At 36.2% G+C, this 21,976-nt stretch overlaps 1 protein-coding gene across 1 annotated transcript; it reads right to left on the minus strand.

The window, feature by feature from the left end:
- Positions 1-412: 412 nt before the first annotated feature.
- LOC143637464 (uncharacterized) lies at positions 413-1,480 on the minus strand. The gene has a single exon (XM_077104852.1). The coding sequence runs from the start codon at positions 1,478-1,480 to the stop codon at positions 413-415; it is 1,068 nt and encodes a 355-aa protein (XP_076960967.1).
- Between the last annotated feature and the right edge of the window lie 20,496 nt (positions 1,481-21,976).

The following is a 21,976-nucleotide window of genomic DNA, read 5'->3' on the forward strand; positions in this document are numbered from 1 at the left end:
ATAGAGGTTTTGGAGAAAGCCTATTTTCAATCTTCCCATTGAAAGCACTCTTATTACGTTGCCATGGATGTTGAGCATTTAAAAATCTACGATGATCCATATAACATGTTTTCTTACTATGCTTTAGGTAAAGTGAGCTAGTCTCATGATTACAACACGGACATGCAAAATTACCCTTTGTTTTCCACCCTGACAACATTGAGTAACCTGGAAAATCACTAATTGTCCATGTTAAGGCTGCATACATTTTAAAGGTCTCATCTTTAGATTTATCATATGTCTCCAACCCATTAACCCATAAATCTTTAAGCTCCTCAATTAATGGTTGTAAATAAATATCAATATTGTTACCTAGAGATTCGGGTCCAGGAATTAACAAAGACAAAATAAAGTATTCAGGTTTTAGTGACATCTAGGGAGGCAAATTGTAGTTAACCAACACCACAGGCCAAGTGCTATGAGCAATGCTCATTGTTCCAAAAGGATTAAATCCGTCACTTGATAATCCTAACCTCACATTTCTTGTTTCTTTTGCAAAATGAGGATACAAAGAATCAAACTCCTTCCAACTTTGCCCATCTGCTGGATGTCGTAAATTTCCATCTTTAGGACGTCCTTCATCATGCCATGTCATATGTTTAGCTATTTCTGAACACATGAAAAGTCTCTGCAGCCTTGGTTTTAAAGGAAAATGCCACACTACTTTAGCCGGAACTCTTGAAGTTGTTATACAATGTTCACTACTATGATTGTTCTGTTGTTTCTCGTTCACTTGTTTCCACTTAGAGGTGTGGCAAATGTGGCACACTTCAGCATCTTCATACTCTTTCCAATAAAGCATACAATCATTTGGACATGCATGAATCTTCTTATAATCAAGACCTAAATCCTTTGTGATTTTTTTAGCTTGAGTAAAACTAGCTGGAAGTTTTTTCTCTGTAATCATCTCTTGTAAAAATTGTAAAATATCATCAAATGCCACATTACTAAGCCCGTGATCTGTCTTGTACAGAAGAAGTCTGACAATGCAAGATAACTTTGAAAAACTTTTACAGCCTGGGAACAACTCTTCATTTCCATCATCTAGTAGCTTATACAACTTCTTTGTGTTTTCATTTAAACCTTCTTCTACCGTACTTGTTTCATCTATGGTGTCTCTAAACCAGTCATGCAATAATTCATCAAAATTGTCATGCATACCATCACCATCATCATCTTTGCCAACATTAAATCTTGTTTGTGAGGGACTTTCTCCATGAAAAACCCATACGTAGTAGTCTTCGACAAATCCGTGTCCTTTTAAATGATCGAATACTTCATCTCTTCGATACCAATAACGGTTTTTACACTGTTTGCAAGGACAACAGATTTGAGATCCTTTTGCCGCCTTAGTAAATGAAGCATTAAGGAATTTAATCACTCCAGCTTCAAATTCCGGTAAGCGTCTAGGAAAATACATCCAATCTCTAACATTCCCCATGTCTTTCGTTTTCTGAATTAAATAGAAAAAAAAAACAAACAAAGTAGATACACTTGTTAATCTTTAATTAATACATAAATGAAATATGAGTAGTCTAATTATTTAAAGAAAGATGCACAAAATTGATAACATTAGGGCTTAGAAATATGTATTTACATGTAATGTGATTATATTTGGTTTGAAATATGTAATTCTATTACATGTATTATCGATCACGTGATTCTGTTACAAATAAAAAATTAAATTCATAATCATACACCTGAAAGATAATTGGATCGATCAGAGAGAAAAAGAAACACATCTGCTATTCTAAGGATATTAACCCCTATACCACAAAATCTATGATTATCGAATACAAAACAGAATATGTGAATACAATTATCAGTGAAAGAAACTTACATTTGAAACTTTGAATGGATAATTCTTTTAATGAGAGAAATATGATGAACTTGACATGTATAAAGATCACCAAATTAATGCATGTGGCTTCACAGTGATTGAAGATATTATTGTAATTGGTGTTCAAATTAGGTTTAGAATAGGATTCAGTTTAAGAATGATTGTGGATTAAAGGGTTTGGCGGGGTTGTGCAAAAACTGTTAAGAACCCGCTACTATATATCTATCCTTTAAAAACGAAATTTTAAGAACCAAATCAAAGTTTAGCTGTTGATATTGTGTCTCAAGTTCAAAACTCTGCATTTGTTGTTTTCTTTTTTGTTTTTTGTTTTATTTTGTGTATAGAGACATGATAAGTGAATAAAATAGCAACGATGCTGCAACTTTTCATCACGCGATGAGATTAACGTGGCAATGGGTCGGGTTTGGGACGGTTTTTGGTAATCTCAAACCCAAATCCCAAACCCAATCATAAACACTTGTAACAAACCTCTCGGGTATTTTTCGGGTAATTACCCATCGGGTATCGGGTGAACCCATGGGTTCCGGGTATACCCGTGTTGTTTTCTTTTTTCTTTTTTCTTTTTTTTTGGTATATAAACATGATAAGTGAATAAAATAGCAACAATGCTGCAACTTTTCATCACTCGATGAGATTGACGATGGAAATGGGTCGGGTTTGGGACGATTTTAGGTAATCATAAACCCAAACCCAAACCCAATTATAAAAACTCGTAAGAAATCTCTCAGGTATTTTTCGGGTAATTACCCGTCGGGTATCGGGTGAATCTATGGGTTCCGGGTATACCCGGCTCAAACTCGTCGGGTTTTTATCAAGTTTTGACAAAATATAACTAACATTTACCTGTTGTATACAACAACAGTTAATGATAGGAAGTTAAAATACAATTAAAATAAAAGAAACATATTTGGTGCTAAGTTCTAATCGTATCGTTTATGGATTTTTTTTATTTGAAATTCTATTTTCAATAAAATACAACTCAATTAATATTAATTTGAAACTACTCATATTTTATGAAAGGAAAAATGTTTGTCATGCCATGGCTAAAGAATGAGCATACTTTTAGTCACTCTAACAAATAAAATCAATTAAATCAAATTTTATCAGTAACATCAGCTGAAAAAAAATATGTAAGAAAAATGAATCGCAATATGAATATTTGCTATTAAAAAAAGAAAATAATAATAATAATAATATGTAGATGAAACATACTGGTAAAAACAAAGTGTTAAATTTTAAACCAATATATAATGAGATTGATATTTTTTGTTTTTAATGTACACCGAATAAAAAAATTTGTATATATGTAAAGAAATTATATGTCGGGATACTCAAGTACATAACTGGGTAAATAGGGTTATGACTGTTATCGAATAATTGGGTTGGGTAAGGACATATTACGAATCTCATACCCATCCCAAACCTGTGAAAAATTTTAAAGGTATCTCAAACGCGTCTCATACTCTAATGAGAAACATTTCGGGTTTTTGGAGTTTTTCCATTGGGTTTGAGTTTCAGTGTCATCCCTAGATGAAATTTATGGTTGACATTTGTCATTTGGAAAGTGTCAAAATAGGGTTATGACTGTTATCGAATAATTGGGTTGGGTAAGGACATATTACGAATCTCATACCCATCCCAAACCTGTGAAAAATTTTAAAGGTATCTCAAACGCGTCTCATACTCTAATGAGAAACATTTCGGGTTTTTGGAGTTTTTCCATTGGGTTTGGTTTCAGTGTCATCCCTAGATGAAATTTATGGTTGACATTTGTCATTTGGAAAGTGTCAAAATAAGATGGTAAAATATTAATATACATGGTGTTTAATGACAAGTTACAACTATATATATAATATATCTAAAACATTAACTCGTTTATTTGACTAACAATTCCATGCTTCGAGTTCTTACATTTAATTGTAGCAATAGGAAAACATTATAATCAATAATTCGGGAAACAATTTTTTATGCATTAGTGAAAAATCTGGAAATAAAACAAGAGTTTTCGAATCAAAGTAATATAAAAATTAGTTAGTCTTGTTTTCCTATGTTCTAGAAATAAGAAAAGTTTTATTATAAATAAAAAGTTTACATGTGGTAACTGATTATGGCTATTGCTTTCATCATATTAATATATTATATTGTTTTTGTATCTCTCTATATTATTGCTAATAAATCAAAAAAAAAAAAAATTAACAATAGAGGTTTTTTTTTTCTTTTTTTTTGAAAGGTAAACAATAGAGTTACATTTCAACTATTAACAAAGCAATATTTTAAAATAAAAGTTGCATTTTACTTTTTTAATGCAACCTTTTAAGAAAAAGGTTGCTCTTTTAGTAAAATATGCAACATTTTATGAAAAATGTTGCATTAGATCTTCTAGTGCAACCTTTGTGTTCATGGAAGTTGCATTAGAGTCAAACGCAACTCATTTGAAAAATGTTGCTTCTAAGAAGTTGCATTAGGCCTTTTTTCTAGTAGTGATAGGATAGCCGTTCACCTGAAAACTGAAAGTATCTGGGGTGATTGTGATTTATTTTATTCCTTCGCTGAAAAATATGTCGGTAGCTCTAAGTTTGAGGGACACATATTTATATGTGTTTGGTCCTGTTAACCAACTGGACATACATGATAGCCATTTACCTAAGAACTAAGAAGGGACCAGGATGATTGAATTTAAAATGTTTTACTGTTTTCTTGGGAAGTGATATAATCATTCAGTCTATAGCTTTTCAAGAAGCTTCAAAGTTGGTTTTTAAATGGCAAATTGATTCAACCTTTGGAAAATGATAGATATATTGATTTTGTGTGCCTAACAGGTGAAGTTATTAAGCTTAAAAGACTTTAGAACAGTCATTGTTTGGCATGGTAGCTTTCCATGGTACGTAAAAGTTGAAGTGATACAAACTAAATCTGCTAGATTTACTTTGGAGAGTCATTTTGAAGAAATGTGAATGTCTCCACATATATCTCTCCATATGATAGGTAGAAAAGTGATTACCCAGTCATACACGAGCCCGTTAGTGTCTTGATCACCAAAAATATTGTGTAATCTTACTGTAGTCATCCAGATTCGGGACTTGCAGTTGTTTGTTGTTTTTTTATTATTATCCAAAAAAAGGTTATATGAAGTTGTTGCCTTTGCAATTCTAAAGCCTAATACTACAAGGATGAGGCACTTAAATGAGTCATGTACGCACTTATTGAATGACATGTAAAGCCGAATCTCAAATACATCTATTGATCAAGCACTAGGGGGTTGAAGTCAAATTGGGGTGATCTGGGGAAAGCCAAATACGCCTTGAGAATAGATAGGAAGCATCACAGGTCCATAAGTGATGTCCATCTAAATTATGTGCCTAATTGAACCTAACTCGTATCACAGAAGCAATGAAAATCATGCTAAGTTTCATATACCTGCCTTCAACCTGTTTCTCTATGTCATAATAACGCTGAACATGAATCCTTGTGACAACACCTTAATCAATATGATTCCATGTTCGGATCTTTTCACAAACGCGCTGGGTGATCTCAAAGACTTAAATTTGATCCCGCCAACCTTAATTTTCTTTATTCTTGAAGCAATGTTTCTTTTAAATCACGGGTTACTCGTTCTTGATCTTTGCTTTGTCAAAATGTTTAATATAATGTAACTTCGCTATGGCGAAGTTGTCAATAAGGGCGAAGTTGCCCTAACTTCGCCTCCAGGGTTTTCTGAAAGTATATAAACCTCTCAATGGTCAAAATAGGTCAAACAAACTTTCTTAAACCCTCGACGAACTTATCTTATGAATCAACCTTGTCCAAATCTGCTTTTGTTCTGCTTATAAGGTCTATTAACTCATAACGATTCATAATTTGTTACCGATGTTTGTTAACCCTTCTTATAAAGTCTGTTTTTATTGATTTTCTTGGATAACTCTAAAGGTCTTTAATACTCATTCATTGTTAATGTATTTGTGACATCAGGTGTTCCATGGCCTTAATCAGATCTTGCATAAACTGCGTTGGACTTCTGATCGTTTTTTTTTTGCAACAGAAAATGACTTTTAATTCTGAACTGATCATGGAGCGAAGTTACCAGAAAGCGATGCTACCAGAAAGCTAAGTTATTCTTAACTTCGCTTGGACAATAACTTCGCTGCCTTCAAAGTGTTGAACTTAACCTCGCTGGAACTCTAACTTCGCTGCTCACATGCTAGGCGAAGTTACCAGCTGATTATGCATCTTTCTAACTTAGCTCGTTTGCATTGCAGGTATGGCTTAGGTTGCGGGTGCTGGTGGCACAGGTAGTGATGGAGGAGACGGAAATAAGAGTCAATTCTCTCCGGGTCACAACATGTATGTCACCTTAGACCCGGATACTCGTGGAGCTGAGGATTACGCGAAGATTATCTTGTTTCTCATACGTTCACTGATCTTTCATGCTATCACCACGACTCTTCCGATCTCTTTACCGAATATTGAAGACTTTTGGAGAACGGTTGAGTATGATTGTCGCTTGGAACCTACGGTTATGCGTGCTATCGTTAATCTACAAGTGGTACAGTTCTCAGCTAATCATATACGGGAAGCTCTACAGTTTGGGAATGAAACTACTTAGGATCCTACTGAGTATCCAGCTACTTTTTGGAACGAGGCTTTTCTTCGCATGGGTTACTCAGGTCCTTTGGAAGACTCGCAACGCCGAAAGGGGTTTTTACTAGACCAATGGTGTTTCTTTATGCATGTGTTGATTGTTTTCATGTCTGGTCGCAAAGCTGGCTCTGATGGTATGGGTGTGACAATGCAGTCTGATATGACCGCGTTGACATATAATAAATCATTTAGCTTCGGTCAAATGGTGTTCTATGAAATTGATCGTCAACGGAGGGCAGTGGCTCGGGATTGGTTCTTGATGCATCCTAGGTTTTTGCAGATGATACTTAATCACGTAGCTCCGAATCTTCCACAACGTTGTTCTATTTCTTTTGTTGAAAGTGTGAATAAGAGGATCTTTGCTCAGTGTCGAACATTGAGCGCACGAAGTAGTGTTGATCGTTGTCTGAGGCACACAGCCTTGTTTGGATATCTTGTGAATCCAGCTTATGTTGCTCCACCAGCAGATGGTTTTACTGATCCTGCTCCGGTACAAGTTGATATTCCTCAACCACCTCCTGTGGTTCAAGAGGCTCCGATTATTGACCCTATTGTGTCTCCTGCCGAGCAGGTTGATCTTGATGTTGCCTTTAGAGGGCAGGGTTTCTTTGATATGGATGCAGATGATACTTCTGAAGTTCAAGTTTCGTTAGTTGATGTATCTGGGGTTCATGTTCCTTTGGTTGCTACTTTTGTGGGTCCATCAATAACATCAGTTGAGGACTCTGAGGAAACTTTATCCGATTCATCCACAGATGAGGCAAGTGAGGCACATAGGGTTCTAGCCACTCAGGAAACGATACAAGGGAAACGAAAGAAAGATTCTGATGATGACAGTGAGTCTGATTATGAGAAGGAGTTTTACGCTCTAGTTCGAAGATCCAAGAAGGCTAGGGGGTGGGAGTTCGCGCGTAGTTCACCTTGCTCCTCCACGGTTATCGAGTTTGTCTACACTTGTTTCATCTTCACCGGCTCCCTTAGCAGTGACTTCTAGTGTATCCACGGTGGCTTTGTCAGCACCGTCTATTATGCCTTCTACGGTAGATGTGTCTGCACCAGAGATTGTCTCTTTACCACCTCCTTCTGTTACTCCATCTGAGGTGGTTGCTATGTTTGTTGAGTCCACATTGGTGGCTACTGTTGGGTCCTCAGTCTCAGTTCCACCTACAGTTACTATTCCACCTAGATTAGAGATTCTAGTAAGTTTGGGCATTCCATCGCCATATGCTTAGGATACCTCTCACATGTCATTTGATTTTGACACTACTTTGCTGGATTTTGAGCGGATTGTGGCTCTGGAACGTGTTGTTGCTGAGAAGTCAAGGATAAATGTTATTCAAACTCAGGCCATTCAACGTTCGGTGGCTGGAAATCAACTTCAGACGGCTCTCCTGGGTGAACACGGTAAACTTTGATATCTTAAATAAGTACTTAGCATCTCAGGGGGAGAGCAGTTGCAAGGGGTATGAGCTAAGATCGAAGGGAAGGGAGGATAGAGATGATGATCCCAATGCATCAAAAGATGCAGGTGGTGAGCTGCCAAGAACTTCACAATCTCTTGGGGCTTCCACATCTCAGGGGAGGTCTTCTGCTCCGTCTAGCACTGCGGGTGGTGAAACCATTGTTGTGGATGTGTTAACTTTTAGTGAGATTGAAAAGATTGGCGAACAGATTGAGATTGACAGTGGTTTAGAAGAAGGTGAGATACCTGATGATAGTTTTGAACATGATATTCATAGTGGTGGTCAAGAACAGTTGGGTTAAGATGATAGTGTGTCGGGTGATTCTGAGTGAGAGGAACAACCAAGGTGGAAGGAAGAATATTCTCATTGGTTTATCAAGACAAAGAAACCTGTGGTACCTTCGATGTTCAAGAGGAGTTATAATATCAAAGGATGTGCTGAGTCGAAGAAGGGAATCATATGTTAGCTCTATGATGATCAAATCAAGTTGTTTGTGGTTAAGAGGTATGATGGGATTCAGTACTTCGCAAAGAAACTGAGATCTTTCAACACATTGCCTGAATGTGAGGTGAAATATTTAGCACGTCTAAGGTTGATTAATAGGAGTGAGGATACAGTTGCTGGCTGGGTCGGTAAGATTGTGTGGAAGGAAGTAGTAAAGGAGAAACAGTTTGAGTTATTAAAACCTCAGAAGGGAAAGCCTTGGACGGTGATGAAGTACAAACCAGTTCGATGTCTGAAAGAGGTTCCGATGAAGATAATGCCTTAAGATGTGATGAAAGACCTGAAATGGTGGTATGTTGATTGCCAGACTGCTGAAGCTGTGATGGAAGATCAAGATGAACAGGAGATCTTAAGGGTGTATGATCCTATGCACCTGGTTAACTTGTCTCAAGCTGATTTACAGGTACTCAATGAAAAGAAGATCTTCTATATTCCAGCTTGGAAAGATGAGGCAAAGAAGTATCAAAGGGTGGTCTCAGTTTGTGCGAGACACGGTGTGCACGCCAGAAGATCGTTGGCATGGCTTTTTGGATTACAAGACAAGACGAAGCTATAAGAGAAATGAAGCTACTGCCAAGGGGGAGTCTGTTGGTGCAATGTGCCAGTACTTCATTAGTCTTTAGTTTATCGTGTCTATAATCAATATATTGTTCGTTATGTTTTGGTTATTAGCGAAGTTAGCATGTAGGAGAAGTTAGGGACAACTTCGCCAAGTGTATTTGGCGAAGTTGTCGCAGGTCTATAGAACCTAACTTTGGCCTTATGTTTTGAATGTTTTTGGAGTCATTTGTTTGTGGACGGCTGGTTTATCGGTTAAGAGCTTTCAAAGCTAATAACAATTAAGCCTTTGTTTTACGTGTTCGTGTTTATACACTCATTTATACACTAATTGTATACTTAGGGGATTCCGCACCTTTCGTGTATGAGATACTCCTGTGTAGATCCGGCTGGGAACCTACAGTAGTCTACCAACTAGAGTTACTAGAAAAAATGACAGGTATACATGATGTATTTAATGTAAGCAACTTAAGGAAATGCTTGGCTGATGAATCATTGAAAGCACCCCTTCAAGATATAAAAGTCAATGAAAAGTTGAAATTCGTAGAAATGCCTTTACAAATTGAAGATATAAAGATCAAGAATCTCAAACATAAAAGAATCGTTTTGGTCAAAGTGAAATGGGATTCAAAACGTGGACTAGGATATACATGGGAATTGGAATCAGAAATGAATTGAAAGTATCCACTTATTTCATTAGATCTCAAGGACGAGATTCAAAATAAGGAGGGGAGACTATAACAATCCTTAAAAATAAACAATAAGGAAAAATGAAGAAAAGAAAAGAATTTCATCCCACATTGGTGGAGGAAAGAAAATGCAATGCCTACACCTTGGTAAAAATATAAAAGTGAGTTCTTATCCCACATAGAAAGTAAGATAAATTTGGAAGCTCTTTATAAGAAAATGAGTTTCCATAGTAATATTATTTTATGCCTATCATGAACCTAGTGGTCCTAGCAAAGGGTGCGAAGCATCCGACGCGCATATGCACGGGCTCGGGTGAAGTGCGATGGACACAATGTAGCGCTTTGATGGCGCACTTCGCACGCTCGCATCGCCGCAAGCCGCTTGAGAGCCGCCTTATTGTTTTTGAAAACTTGTTCCTTTGCGCTACGCAAAGAAACGAACTCATGTCCTTCGCGCTACGCGAAATACTATCAGTTATCCAGAAACTCTTTCGTCATGCGCGCTACGCGACGTGATAGTCACTCAATAGTGACAAGTAGTCTGCACGTGGCATAGCTAGGGCTTACTCGGCAACCCTATGTTCCGTTTGCGCTACGTGAAGCGCTTCATGGTGTTGGTTTGCGCTTCGCGAACTGACCCAGTTTCAGCTATAAATAGGTTGAGATCCAGACTTCACTTCCTTGTCCCACACTCAAATTTCTCTTTTACTTTACTTATATACTGGTATAATACCCCCCGAGTAGTCGTAACGATACCCACTCCGATCGATAGAAACTTTTATACACGAATTCGAAAGCTCTGCCTATACAAGATAAGACATTGTGTGTAATATCTCAAAAAAATACCATATTATTTTTGGGTTAAAATGTCAAAGTTGAAAATAGAAGGAAACAAAAATAATTTAATAATAAATATGGTAAAGAAATAATATATATGGACTATATTAAGTTAGAAAAATTCATATTAAAGAAATGGGAGAAAGGATTCAATCCCACATGGAAAGGAGGAAGAAAATAGAATTCCTTTACATGGGTATAAATAAGGAAAATAAATTCCATCCTACATGGAAAGTATAATAGATTTGGAAGCTCTTTATAAGAGATGGAGTTTCCATAGTAATATTATTTTATGCCTAGCATGCACTAGGTGGTCCTAGCGGAGGGTGCGGAGCACCCGACGCGCACAGGCACGGGCACGGGCGATGGCGATGGCGAAGAAGACGGCGACAGAGAAGGGCGTTGGGCGCAATGTGGTGCTTTGATGGCGCACTTCGCACGCTCGCATCGCCGCGAGCTGCCTTATTGTTTTTGGAAAATAGAAGCGAGACCAGGAAGTGGCAAGATATGAAAGTTAAAGGACTAAAATGAAAATTCTGGAATTCAAGACCCTTCGCGATATGCGTTGGTTCAAAAGATGACCCGTCGCGTTACGTGACGGGTACATCACATTGCCCTAGGATGAGCGGTGTCGCGATACGTGATCGCCCAACCTTTTGGGTCATCGCGATATGCGATGACCAGGCGAAGTAATCGTGACACGTGCCCAGCCACGTGGAAACACATGGCAGGTCTACTACGTGACCAATCGGGCCTAGTGGGCAGCCTCACGATACGTGATGGCAAACCAAAAGTTCCATCGCGATACGCGATGGAATATTATATTCAGTGGCGGTTAAGTGCTCCATCGCGATACGCAATGGATTCTTTTTAGCCCATCGCGTATCGCGATGGGTCATGATTTCGACTCTATAAATAAGAGTGCCGGGCTCTGCCTTGTGCATCCCAAATCAAATTCTCAATTCACGTTCTCGATAATTGTGCCCTGATCTCGACGTTTCGACGATTCATTTCTCGAAGTACGTGCAAATGTTGAAGCCTTGTTTGTTTGTATTCTCAATTAACCGCCGACAAGTATAAGTGCTGCTCGTGTCAAGCTTAGGCATTTCCTATAAGCTAGCCATACAAGGTAGGGGTACTGTCTGATTATTTTATTATATGGCTTAGACCCTAGTTGGGGGTATAGTCTATACCTTGATGAGATAAAAAAGTGAAATATAGTTTTTATAAAAAAAAGGATATAGATAAAATCTTATTTAATTATAATTATAAAGATTTTATAATGTTTCTTAATAAAGAAGAAACTTAGTATATACGTTTCTTTATGAAGAAGAAATGTAATGTTTTATTAATAAATGTTTTGGACTAAAGGTCCATGTATAAAGATATAATTATCAAGATAATGATTATGCAAATAGATTAAACGTCTAAAGCTAGATCGTTAATCTAGTATTTATACTTGGTTATTCTCGTACTATAGGTCTGAGGTAATTTCAAAACAAAATCAGTGAAAGCGCTGATCAAAACAAAGGTGAATACGCTCATAACTTTAAAACTCTTTAATCGAGTCATTTACCCAGAACCTTAGTAACTTTACATGGGATAATGTATCCCTAAAACTTTAGTATCTGCCTTGTGCATCCCAAATCAAATTCTCAATTCACGTTCTCGATAATTGTGCCCTGATCTCGACGTTCCGACGATTCATTTCTCGAAGTACGTGCAAATGTTGAAGCCTTGTTTGTTTGTATTCTCAATTAACCGCCGACAAGTATAAGTGCTGCTCGTGTCAAGCTTAGGCATTTCCTATAAGCTAGCCATACAAGGTAGGGGTACTGTCTGATTATTTTATTATATGGCTTAGACCCTAGTTGGGGGTATAGTCTATACCTTGATGAGATAAAAAAGTGAAATATAGTTTTTATAAAAAAAAGGATATAGATAAAATCTTATTTAATTATAATTATAAAGATTTTATAATGTTTCTTAATAAAGAAGAAACTTAGTATATACGTTTCTTTATGAAGAAGAAATGTAATGTTTTATTAATAAATGTTTTGGACTAAAGGTCCATGTATAAAGATATAATTATCAAGATAATGATTATGCAAATAGATTAAACGTCTAAAGCTAGATCGTTAATCTAGTATTTATACTTGGTTATTCTCGTACTATAGGTCTGAGGTAATTTCAAAACAAAATCAGTGAAAGCGCTGATCAAAACAAAGGTGAATACGCTCATAACTTTAAAACTCTTTAATCGAGTCATTTACCCAGAACCTTAGTAACTTTACATGGGATAATGTATCCCTAAAACTTTAGTATCTGCCTTGTGCATCCCAAATCAAATTCTCAATTCACGTTCTCGATAATTGTGCCCTGATCTCGACGTTCCGACGATTCATTTCTCGAAGTACGTGCAAATGTTGAAGCCTTGTTTGTTTGTATTCTCAATTAACCGCCGACAAGTATAAGTGCTGCTCGTGTCAAGCTTAGGCATTTCCTATAAGCTAGCCATACAAGGTAGGGGTACTGTCTGATTATTTTATTATATGGCTTAGACCCTAGTTGGGGGTATAGTCTATACCTTGATGAGATAAAAAAGTGAAATATAGTTTTTATAAAAAAAAGGATATAGATAAAATCTTATTTAATTATAATTATAAAGATTTTATAATGTTTCTTAATAAAGAAGAAACTTAGTATATACGTTTCTTTATGAAGAAGAAATGTAATGTTTTATTAATAAATGTTTTTGACTAAAGGTCCATGTATAAAGATATAATTATCAAGATAATGATTATGCAAATAGATTAAACGTCTAAAGCTAGATCGTTAATCTAGTATTTATACTTGGTTATTCTCGTACTATAGGTCTGAGGTAATTTCAAAACAAAATCAGTGAAAGCGCTGATCAAAACAAAGGTGAATACGCTCATAACTTTAAAACTCTTTAATCGAGTCATTTACCCAGAACCTTAGTAACTTTACATGGGATAATGTATCCCTAAAACTTTAGTATCTGCCTTGTGCATCCCAAATCAAATTCTCAATTCACGTTCTCGATAATTGTGCCCTGATCTCGACGTTCCGACGATTCATTTCTCGAAGTACGTGCAAATGTTGAAGCCTTGTTTGTTTGTATTCTCAATTAACCGCCGACAAGTATAAGTGCTGCTCGTGTCAAGCTTAGGCATTTCCTATAAGCTAGCCATACAAGGTAGGGGTACTGTCTGATTATTTTATTATATGGCTTAGACCCTAGTTGGGGGTATAGTCTATACCTTGATGAGATAAAAAAGTGAAATATAGTTTTTATAAAAAAAAGGATATAGATAAAATCTTATTTAATTATAATTATAAAGATTTTATAATGTTTCTTAATAAAGAAGAAACTTAGTATATACGTTTCTTTATGAAGAAGAAATGTAATGTTTTATTAATAAATGTTTTGGACTAAAGGTCCATGTATAAAGATATAATTATCAAGATAATGATTATGCAAATAGATTAAACGTCTAAAGCTAGATCGTTAATCTAGTATTTATACTTGGTTATTCTCGTACTATAGGTCTGAGGTAATTTCAAAACAAAATCAGTGAAAGCGCTGATCAAAACAAAGGTGAATACGCTCATAACTTTAAAACTCTTTAATCGAGTCATTTACCCAGAACCTTAGTAACTTTACATGGGATAATGTATCCCTAAAACTTTAGTATCTGCTGGCAGTCGGGCTAGTTATACTTGTGTTTGGATCCTTACATATGTGGGCAGAGGGTATGCATACTCCACCACGCGTGGTGCCAGGTCCCTGTCTCATTGAGCCAGTCTATAGGGCTGTGAGGGCTGGACTACTGTGATATAATTGGTACTCCGGTCTAGAGGGCCGCTGATTATTTCGAGTATGAACTAAAAGCTTTCATAAATGTTTTAGCTCAGCATATTCACCAGCATGTGTTGCTGACGTATTTTATAAACTGTTTTACATGTAATCAAGAATAGATGTTTGAAGTTGGAGTCTAGCCATTAGACGATCTGATGGCTCATGAAGTTTTAAAATATTATAAATTAAGGTTTATAACTTCAACTCATTTGTAACAAACTAACGAGTGTTTAATTCCCGTCTTTTGGAATATATTAATATTTTAATCATAACTTTCGCTTTATAACCTTCAACTCTAATATATTTACAAAACAGGTACCAACTATTGGTCACACGCCTAGGCTCTAAGTTGGGGTGTGACAGGTTGGTATCAGAGCCATCGATCTTAGAGAATTAAGTATTTGATCGTCCCTAAGCTTTAATCAATGGATAAGTTTCAATATTTTATTATATTATATTATAGAGATAAGATAGGTTGGTATTCTTTCATATCCCTGATCGTTCCAAAATTCCAAAAATAGATGTCATTCTAGAAAGTGATAGACGGCTTTATGCGACACGCAAGAAAAGCTGGTCACCCCGAGCCAATACTCCCGGAGGAAAACAAGAGTGAAGATTACTATAAAAATTTCTTTAATCAAGACCGTCCAGTCGTACCTTTAGTTCCATACGGAAGTCAACCCATCTACTTCCCCGGCACGGAGCAAATGCTAATTCACATACCAAGTGATCCATCAACTCCTGAGTATCATCCGTCTGATATTCCGGACTATCACCCTTCCAATCAAATGCAAGTTGATAAGCCTATCAAATTGGAATCCGAGCAAGACACGTCCGGTTGGATGTAGTTGCATTCCGACCAACGAATGTGGCGTTTTGGAACTTCAACTTATAGCCCATCAGATTCCAGTAATGATACTATAGCAGGTCCATCAAGGAGATCTAAGATGAGGGTGTTGCAACCTTAAGAAAAGATAAAAATATAAGTGGATATAAACAAAGATGATGAAGAGATGTGGATGGATGAAGAATCAGAAGAAGATTCTGAGGAGGAAGAGGAAGAGGAAGATTCCGAAGAAGAAATTTTGGAAGAAATAAGTACCAAGGAAGAAAACCCTCGTATTCAGAATACTACAAAGTGTGATTGTCCATCAAATATTGGTTGTCAACATCCCATGCTTCAACAGTCAGAGATACGGTCGAGTGACAGGTACCTATTGGTAATTTGTAATCAGGAAAATGTAAAAACATCTTAATGCTGTATGGAAAATGTGTCATTTACATGTGAATGCTATCACTAGTATTTTCTGCTGATCAAATATTTTTAAACATGTTTCCAGTGACTTATTAGAGACAAAGGAATGATGTATGTAGGCTTCCAGCTTAAATAATTGACTTGTCACTAGAACAAAGAAACGTGTCTTGTAAATTAGGGTTAATCCCTATAAAATTTATGTTCGTATAAAATGGGTTTTATCCCGGTTTATGAAATAAAAATCATGGTGTTTTTATAACTCTGATCATTTTTCCTAACTACGGTTGTGATGAAATATTCCGCTGCAAATTTATTTTAAAAAACACCGATACCACCACTCGATGTTCACGGCTCCTCTCCCGGGGTATAGGAGTCTTGGTTGTGACAGAAGTCAAGGTTATGGTCTCACCAAACCCAGATAACCCTTAAACGGGTTATAACATTTCATTAAATTAGAAATTAATCTCACCAAATATTTGATATGAAAATCTTATAAATTAGGGATATACTAAAAATTAATATCTGATTTTTTTTTTATAAAAAAGATATAATTTTAATTAATAAACAATTTTATAGTAACAAAAAAAAACATGTCTAGATAGCTTTCAAACCGGGTTTAAACATCTCATTTATTTGTAAAACCCTTTCATTTTTAAACGCTAATCATATTATTGACTTCATTTTAGTAAATAAAATTAAAATACAAAAAAATATATGAATATTTGAAACGAATAATGTAAAACAACCTCCACAATACGAGAAATAAAACCTAGCATATAAATAAAAATGACAAGTTGGTTTTTTTAATGGAAAATTTTACTCTAACCCTAGTAATTCTTAAATGTTAAATTACACCAAATTAAATATACCACTCTTTTTCTTAATTAAACCAAAAACCCATCCATTTAAGGTGCGTGCATCTTTTCCATCTAAGTTGGTCCCACAATAACACCTTCTAGGTGTTTGGGAGAGCAGACTAAAGAAATTAAAAAAACGTATCATACAGAGACAATGTATTTATATAGATGTTTTTTAAGGTGTATTTGTTTTTATTAATTATAACTATTATTTTTTGGTCGTTGTTAGTCATAATTAGTGAGTTAGCTGCTAGTCTGCCACTAACAAATTTCTCACAACGTTACTTGCAGGTTGCCGGAAAAATGATTTTGGCAAAAAAAAAGAAGGAAGAAAAGAAGAAGGCTAAATATATGTGGCTAAAAGGACGGAAAGAAGACTACTAAAAAAGAAAAACATGAAAGCCAGCCTAATATTTAATTGAATAAGTAAATATTTTTAATTTTGTCGGCTAAAAGTAAAAAAAGAAGATTGCTAAGTGAAGTTTTAGCCTACGGACCGAGTTGGAGCCAGTTAAGAGTGAAAATAATGAGCCGTCAAAGTTAATATACATAGATCTCGAAGCCGGCTAAGAGTCAAGGATGCCGGCTAAACAACTTGAGTTGTAGGCTAAGGTTAGGCGTGTGTGACACGTGCCACATTCGTATTGGTTAAAAATGAATCTCACTTACCTCTTACAAATTTCCGTTCCCAAAAAGTGTCGGCTAAGGCTTTACCAGATTAGTCGGCCCCCTTGAATTGGCGCTTGTTTATTGGATCAAAAATCAATAATTGAATAGATGTAGGCTAAAAAGGTCATATATTTTTAAAAAAATTTAGACAATTATGTTTATTTTAGTACTTTCCCTACGATAATACACCGGATACACCACAAAGGGACAGCCTACCAAAAACAAGAGAGCGGCGTGCGGCACCATAAAGGCATAAATCACAGCCGACTGAATGAGGATTGGATAAAAAGTAACTGTTACTTTCCTAATATTGTCTTTTCTTCGGAAAAAATATATATTAATTCTCTATTTTTAGATAAAGCCATGTTTTTCCTAGCCAAAAGAAACTAGTTACGTTTTTGTTATTAACAAACTTACTAAAATAAGGGCCATATGTTCGGCTCATATCTTATCTTTTTAAATAATAACAATTTTTTTTACCTTCCGCGTGATGGAGATATTTTGCATTATCTGGATCTTAATACGCCACTGCAATGATAATTATTCAGAAGATGTAATTTCGGTATTAGTACTACAATTCAAGACGAACTTACACAATTTTCTCACTCTACAATTAGAAAATTCGACCAAGGAAATCAAAACCCGAACCGATAAACACCATAGTCCTCAATCAAATTACAACACATCAATTTCCTGGATGTCAATTAACGTCACTTTTCCAAACCATGCTGCAACACACATCACAATTCTTCAAATCTGTGAGGTAACCATATTTCATGGTCAATGATTTAAATGAGGATTATTGAAGTTTACTTTTGAGTTTAAACTCTGTAATCTCACCTCAACGTAACCATTTTCCCGCTTCTTCTTCTATACTTTGATCAGCGATTGCCTCAATTCATCTCCAATGTTTTCACACTTCTTAGTAGCCAATTTGGCGCAAAATAAAGCCCAACTTGTACACAAAGCCTGTAAGGAATTGCCGGGATTCAAGTATCGTCATGACTGGGTTAGAGATGTGTTATGGGATGTGCTTAGACGTGCCGGGATCTCAGCCAAGAAAGAGGCACCTGTTAACTTTTTGACTGATCCGCGTGAGGGAAGATCTACCCTGCGTCCTGCGGATGTTCTTGTGTTTGGCTGGGCAGGGGTAAGCATGCGTGTGTTGACCTCACTTGGGTGTCCCCGTTGGTGGGGCTGAGAGACAGTGGCTTCGTACCGGGACATGCGGTTTTGAGAGCGGAGTCTAGGAAGGTTGCTAAGCATGAGACATCGTGTTTGGAGAATCAGCACGTGTTCATTCCATTTGCCTTCGACACTTTTCGATCCCTAGCTCCCGAGGCGGTTCGCTTCTTGGAGCGGGTGCAGAAGGTGGTCCACAGTGACTCGCAGAGCCCGATGAACCAAGGATTTATATTTAATAGAATAGGCTTTGCGATTCAAAAGGGGATAGCGACGCAGCTTGTTGCTCGCTTACCCATTATCCAGATTTAGATCGGTTTGTGTTATATATAAAAGGATCAATATTTTCTCTAAAAAAGGTAAAATAAAATAAAAAAATAATCTATTATTTTAAATTCTAATAATACAGGACACATATAATGTATATATCCTGTGATCTCTGAAACGATAAAAAATTGGTCCAAGAGAATCCTGTAGTCCTTTGTATTCCTTCAATAAGTAATATTTTGCAAATAGAAATCAAACACACAAATAACATTAGTAAAATGTAAAATTAAAATATGAGCAGATGACCAAGTATCATTGATTTTGCAAATCATAAGTATTTGAAAAATAAATTACCAAAGATGTTCGTTTGGTAATTGAAACATTTCAGCAAGCAGAGTTTGTGTGCAACTTCAAGACTAATTTAAAACGATACACTGAATCCATATATAATCACAAAACAACATACATTAATAAGTGTTGGTTTCCGAACATTGTTTCAAAATATCATATTAAAATTTGGGGAAACACACACTAGAAAATTGGGCAATTGCCACCAAAATTTGCTATAAAAAAATTGTTGCAAATTTAGCGACAGATTTGGCATATTTGCCACCGAAAATGCGAATTACTTGACACGGTGGCTAAGCGGTCGGAATTTTTGCAACCGTTAATATTCGGTGGCTAAGCGGTCGGAGTTTTTGTAACCGTTGGCTTAGCGGTCGGAGTTTTTTTGCAACCGTTGTCTAGGCGGTCGGAGTTTTTGCAACCATTGGCTAGGCGGTCGGAATTTTTTTTGCAACCGGTGGCTAGGCGGTCGGAAATTTTGCAACCGGTGATTAAGCGGTCGGAATATTTTTAACCGTTTATTTTAAAAAATTGATATGCTTCTACAAAAACAACTGTAATCTTGATTTTGGTTTGTAATCTTGGTCTTTGATCCCATTTCTCCTTATTAGGATGAGCTCGGTACCGTACCGGTACCGAAAATACCGATCCTGAAATTTGTAAATTCTTGGTACCGGTACCAAAATATTCGGTTCAGTACCGGTACGGTACCGGGATAGTACTGATAGCGAAGGTAAGAATTCGAGAAATACCGGTACTGGTACCGTACCGATTCCGAAATTCAAAACTTTGGTACCGATTCGGTACTGACGGTACTTAATCGGTACCGATTTCAATACCAATACCAATCTAAAAATGAGCCCTGCTCGAGCTCGAGTACTTCAAAAGCTAAGTCACGCTTCAGCATCACCACTACTCTTGTCCCGAATCCAGACCTACTGGGCCGGTCTTTGACTTATCAGATTAGTTTACAATATTAGATCAGCTAAAAATAAATATCAGATAATCTAATGCGGACTCGAGCACGGGTGGTAAGTGCTAAGGCATATTCATCGGTTATTATCATGTTCTTTGGTGAACTAATCTAACCTAGTTGCCCCTGGCATCTGCTCCGACGATCTTCGCTGCCGTAAATACGACTCATCTCCACCACTGCCTACATCAGCCGTGAAGCATCACTCGGTACCTCTCACTCCACCGATTAATTCGTCTGGTACGTTTAATTGTCACTCGTAACAATACTATTTCGCAATTTCTTGCACAACAATCATTAATTGTTAGATTATGAACGATTGTTAGCATTGACGATTAGATTATGAACGATTGTTAGCATTAACGATTAGATTATGAATATAGATATGCTTTGCACAACAATCATCGGTTAGATGGAGTTGTGTGTCGCTCATCTGCGTTGTCCTTGATCCAGATCAGTCAAAGCTCCAATCTCTGGTTAATTTTGTTGAATTATGCCTTCTACTTGATTGTTGAATCAAATTTTGTGTATAATTGCTTTGTGTATTGATATTTGACCTAATTTTACTTTTAATTGATTGATCTGTAATTGAATTATTTAAGCTAAGTGTGAATGAAGATTTTGAATTCATTAGGTATTTAGCCAATTAATTTAGCGAAATAGTGTTACAGAATGTAGATATCTTGTAATTTTGCATTAAACATGGCGAAACACTGCTATCTTGGTTGAAAATTTGGAAATTATCGACATCAGACGTATAATATAAATGTTTAGTGGTGAGGATGTAGCACTAACAACAGAATACAAGTTGGCTTTGAATGCTTATAACATAATTTTATACATAATAACATTATTACATAAATATATATTTATAATATTAATTAAACTATATAAATAATAGGCTTGTTTAGGATCGCGAGCCATATTGAGCTCAATCAATGAAGCTTGGTCTAAGTGTTCATGCTCGTTAAACAGGTGAATTTTTAGACTTGCTCGTTTACACTTGTTTGAGTCGAGCTTTTAGTAAGCCGATCTCAAGTAGCTCACAAGCGTCTTGGGTCGTTTTACTCCCTAATGGTAAGCACTTGAGTCCCTCTACTTAGTATAGTAGGCACGTAAAGAGAGTGTCACTAACCTTAGCTTTTTGCAAGTAATGTATTTGCTTGTCTTTTGTTGATATTTGTTGCTTTGACAAGACAGGAACACTTACATTTGATGACCCGAAAATTCTTGCTTCTTGTCAACTCCCCAATCGAAGGTGGTTACTTTTTTTCTCTGTATACTAGGTTTGTAAACTAACCAAACGAACAGTCGAACACGAACAAAGTATGATCATGTTCGTTTAACTTTAACCAAACAAACATCTGAACACGAACAGTTACATGGATGTGATATTTTTGTCTGTGTCCGTTCATTAAGATAATGAACATGTTCGTGTGTTCGTGCTCGTTATGTTTATTTAATTACCTTATAATCGAATGGTTCGCGAATGTAAATGAATGAACATGACTGAGCTAAAACTAGTTAAATGTAATGTGAAGAACAATGTGTTGGGGCTAAAAAGTTTTTATGTCTGTTAACAACTTGTTTGGCTTCAATTACAGCAGTAAAAAGTATATCTTCGTTGCGCCCCAAAAAATGTGGCCACAATAAGTTGTGAGTAGAAGTGTGCAGAAAAAAACAAAAACCAAACAGCATCTGTAACCGGAAAAAACCAAACAACTGTGAATTCGGTGTTCTGTTCCACAAATCTTGCTTAGTCAGATAAGCAAAAGCAAACCGAAATCAAACAGAGAGACAAAAAAATAACCTATTTAATCGGTTCGATAGACACATTTCCAATTTAGATCGATTCGGTTTTCAATTAGGGCCAAAAAGTATTCAAAACGAATAGAAAATTAACCAATATCCAAATCATTCCTAATTTGGATCGGCTTGGTTTGATTAAAAGAGTTC

Source organism: Bidens hawaiensis, unplaced genomic scaffold, assembly GCF_021521415.1.
Source record: "Bidens hawaiensis isolate Kalapana, Puna unplaced genomic scaffold, B.hawaiensis_p1.1 tig00000636_1, whole genome shotgun sequence".
NCBI lineage: Eukaryota > Viridiplantae > Streptophyta > Magnoliopsida > Asterales > Asteraceae > Bidens > Bidens hawaiensis.

Excerpts from the sequence above, each read along its gene's own strand:
- LOC143637464 (XM_077104852.1), bottom strand. The coding sequence starts at position 1,480 with ATGGGGAATGTTAGAGATTGGATGTATTTTCCTAGACGCTTACCGGAA.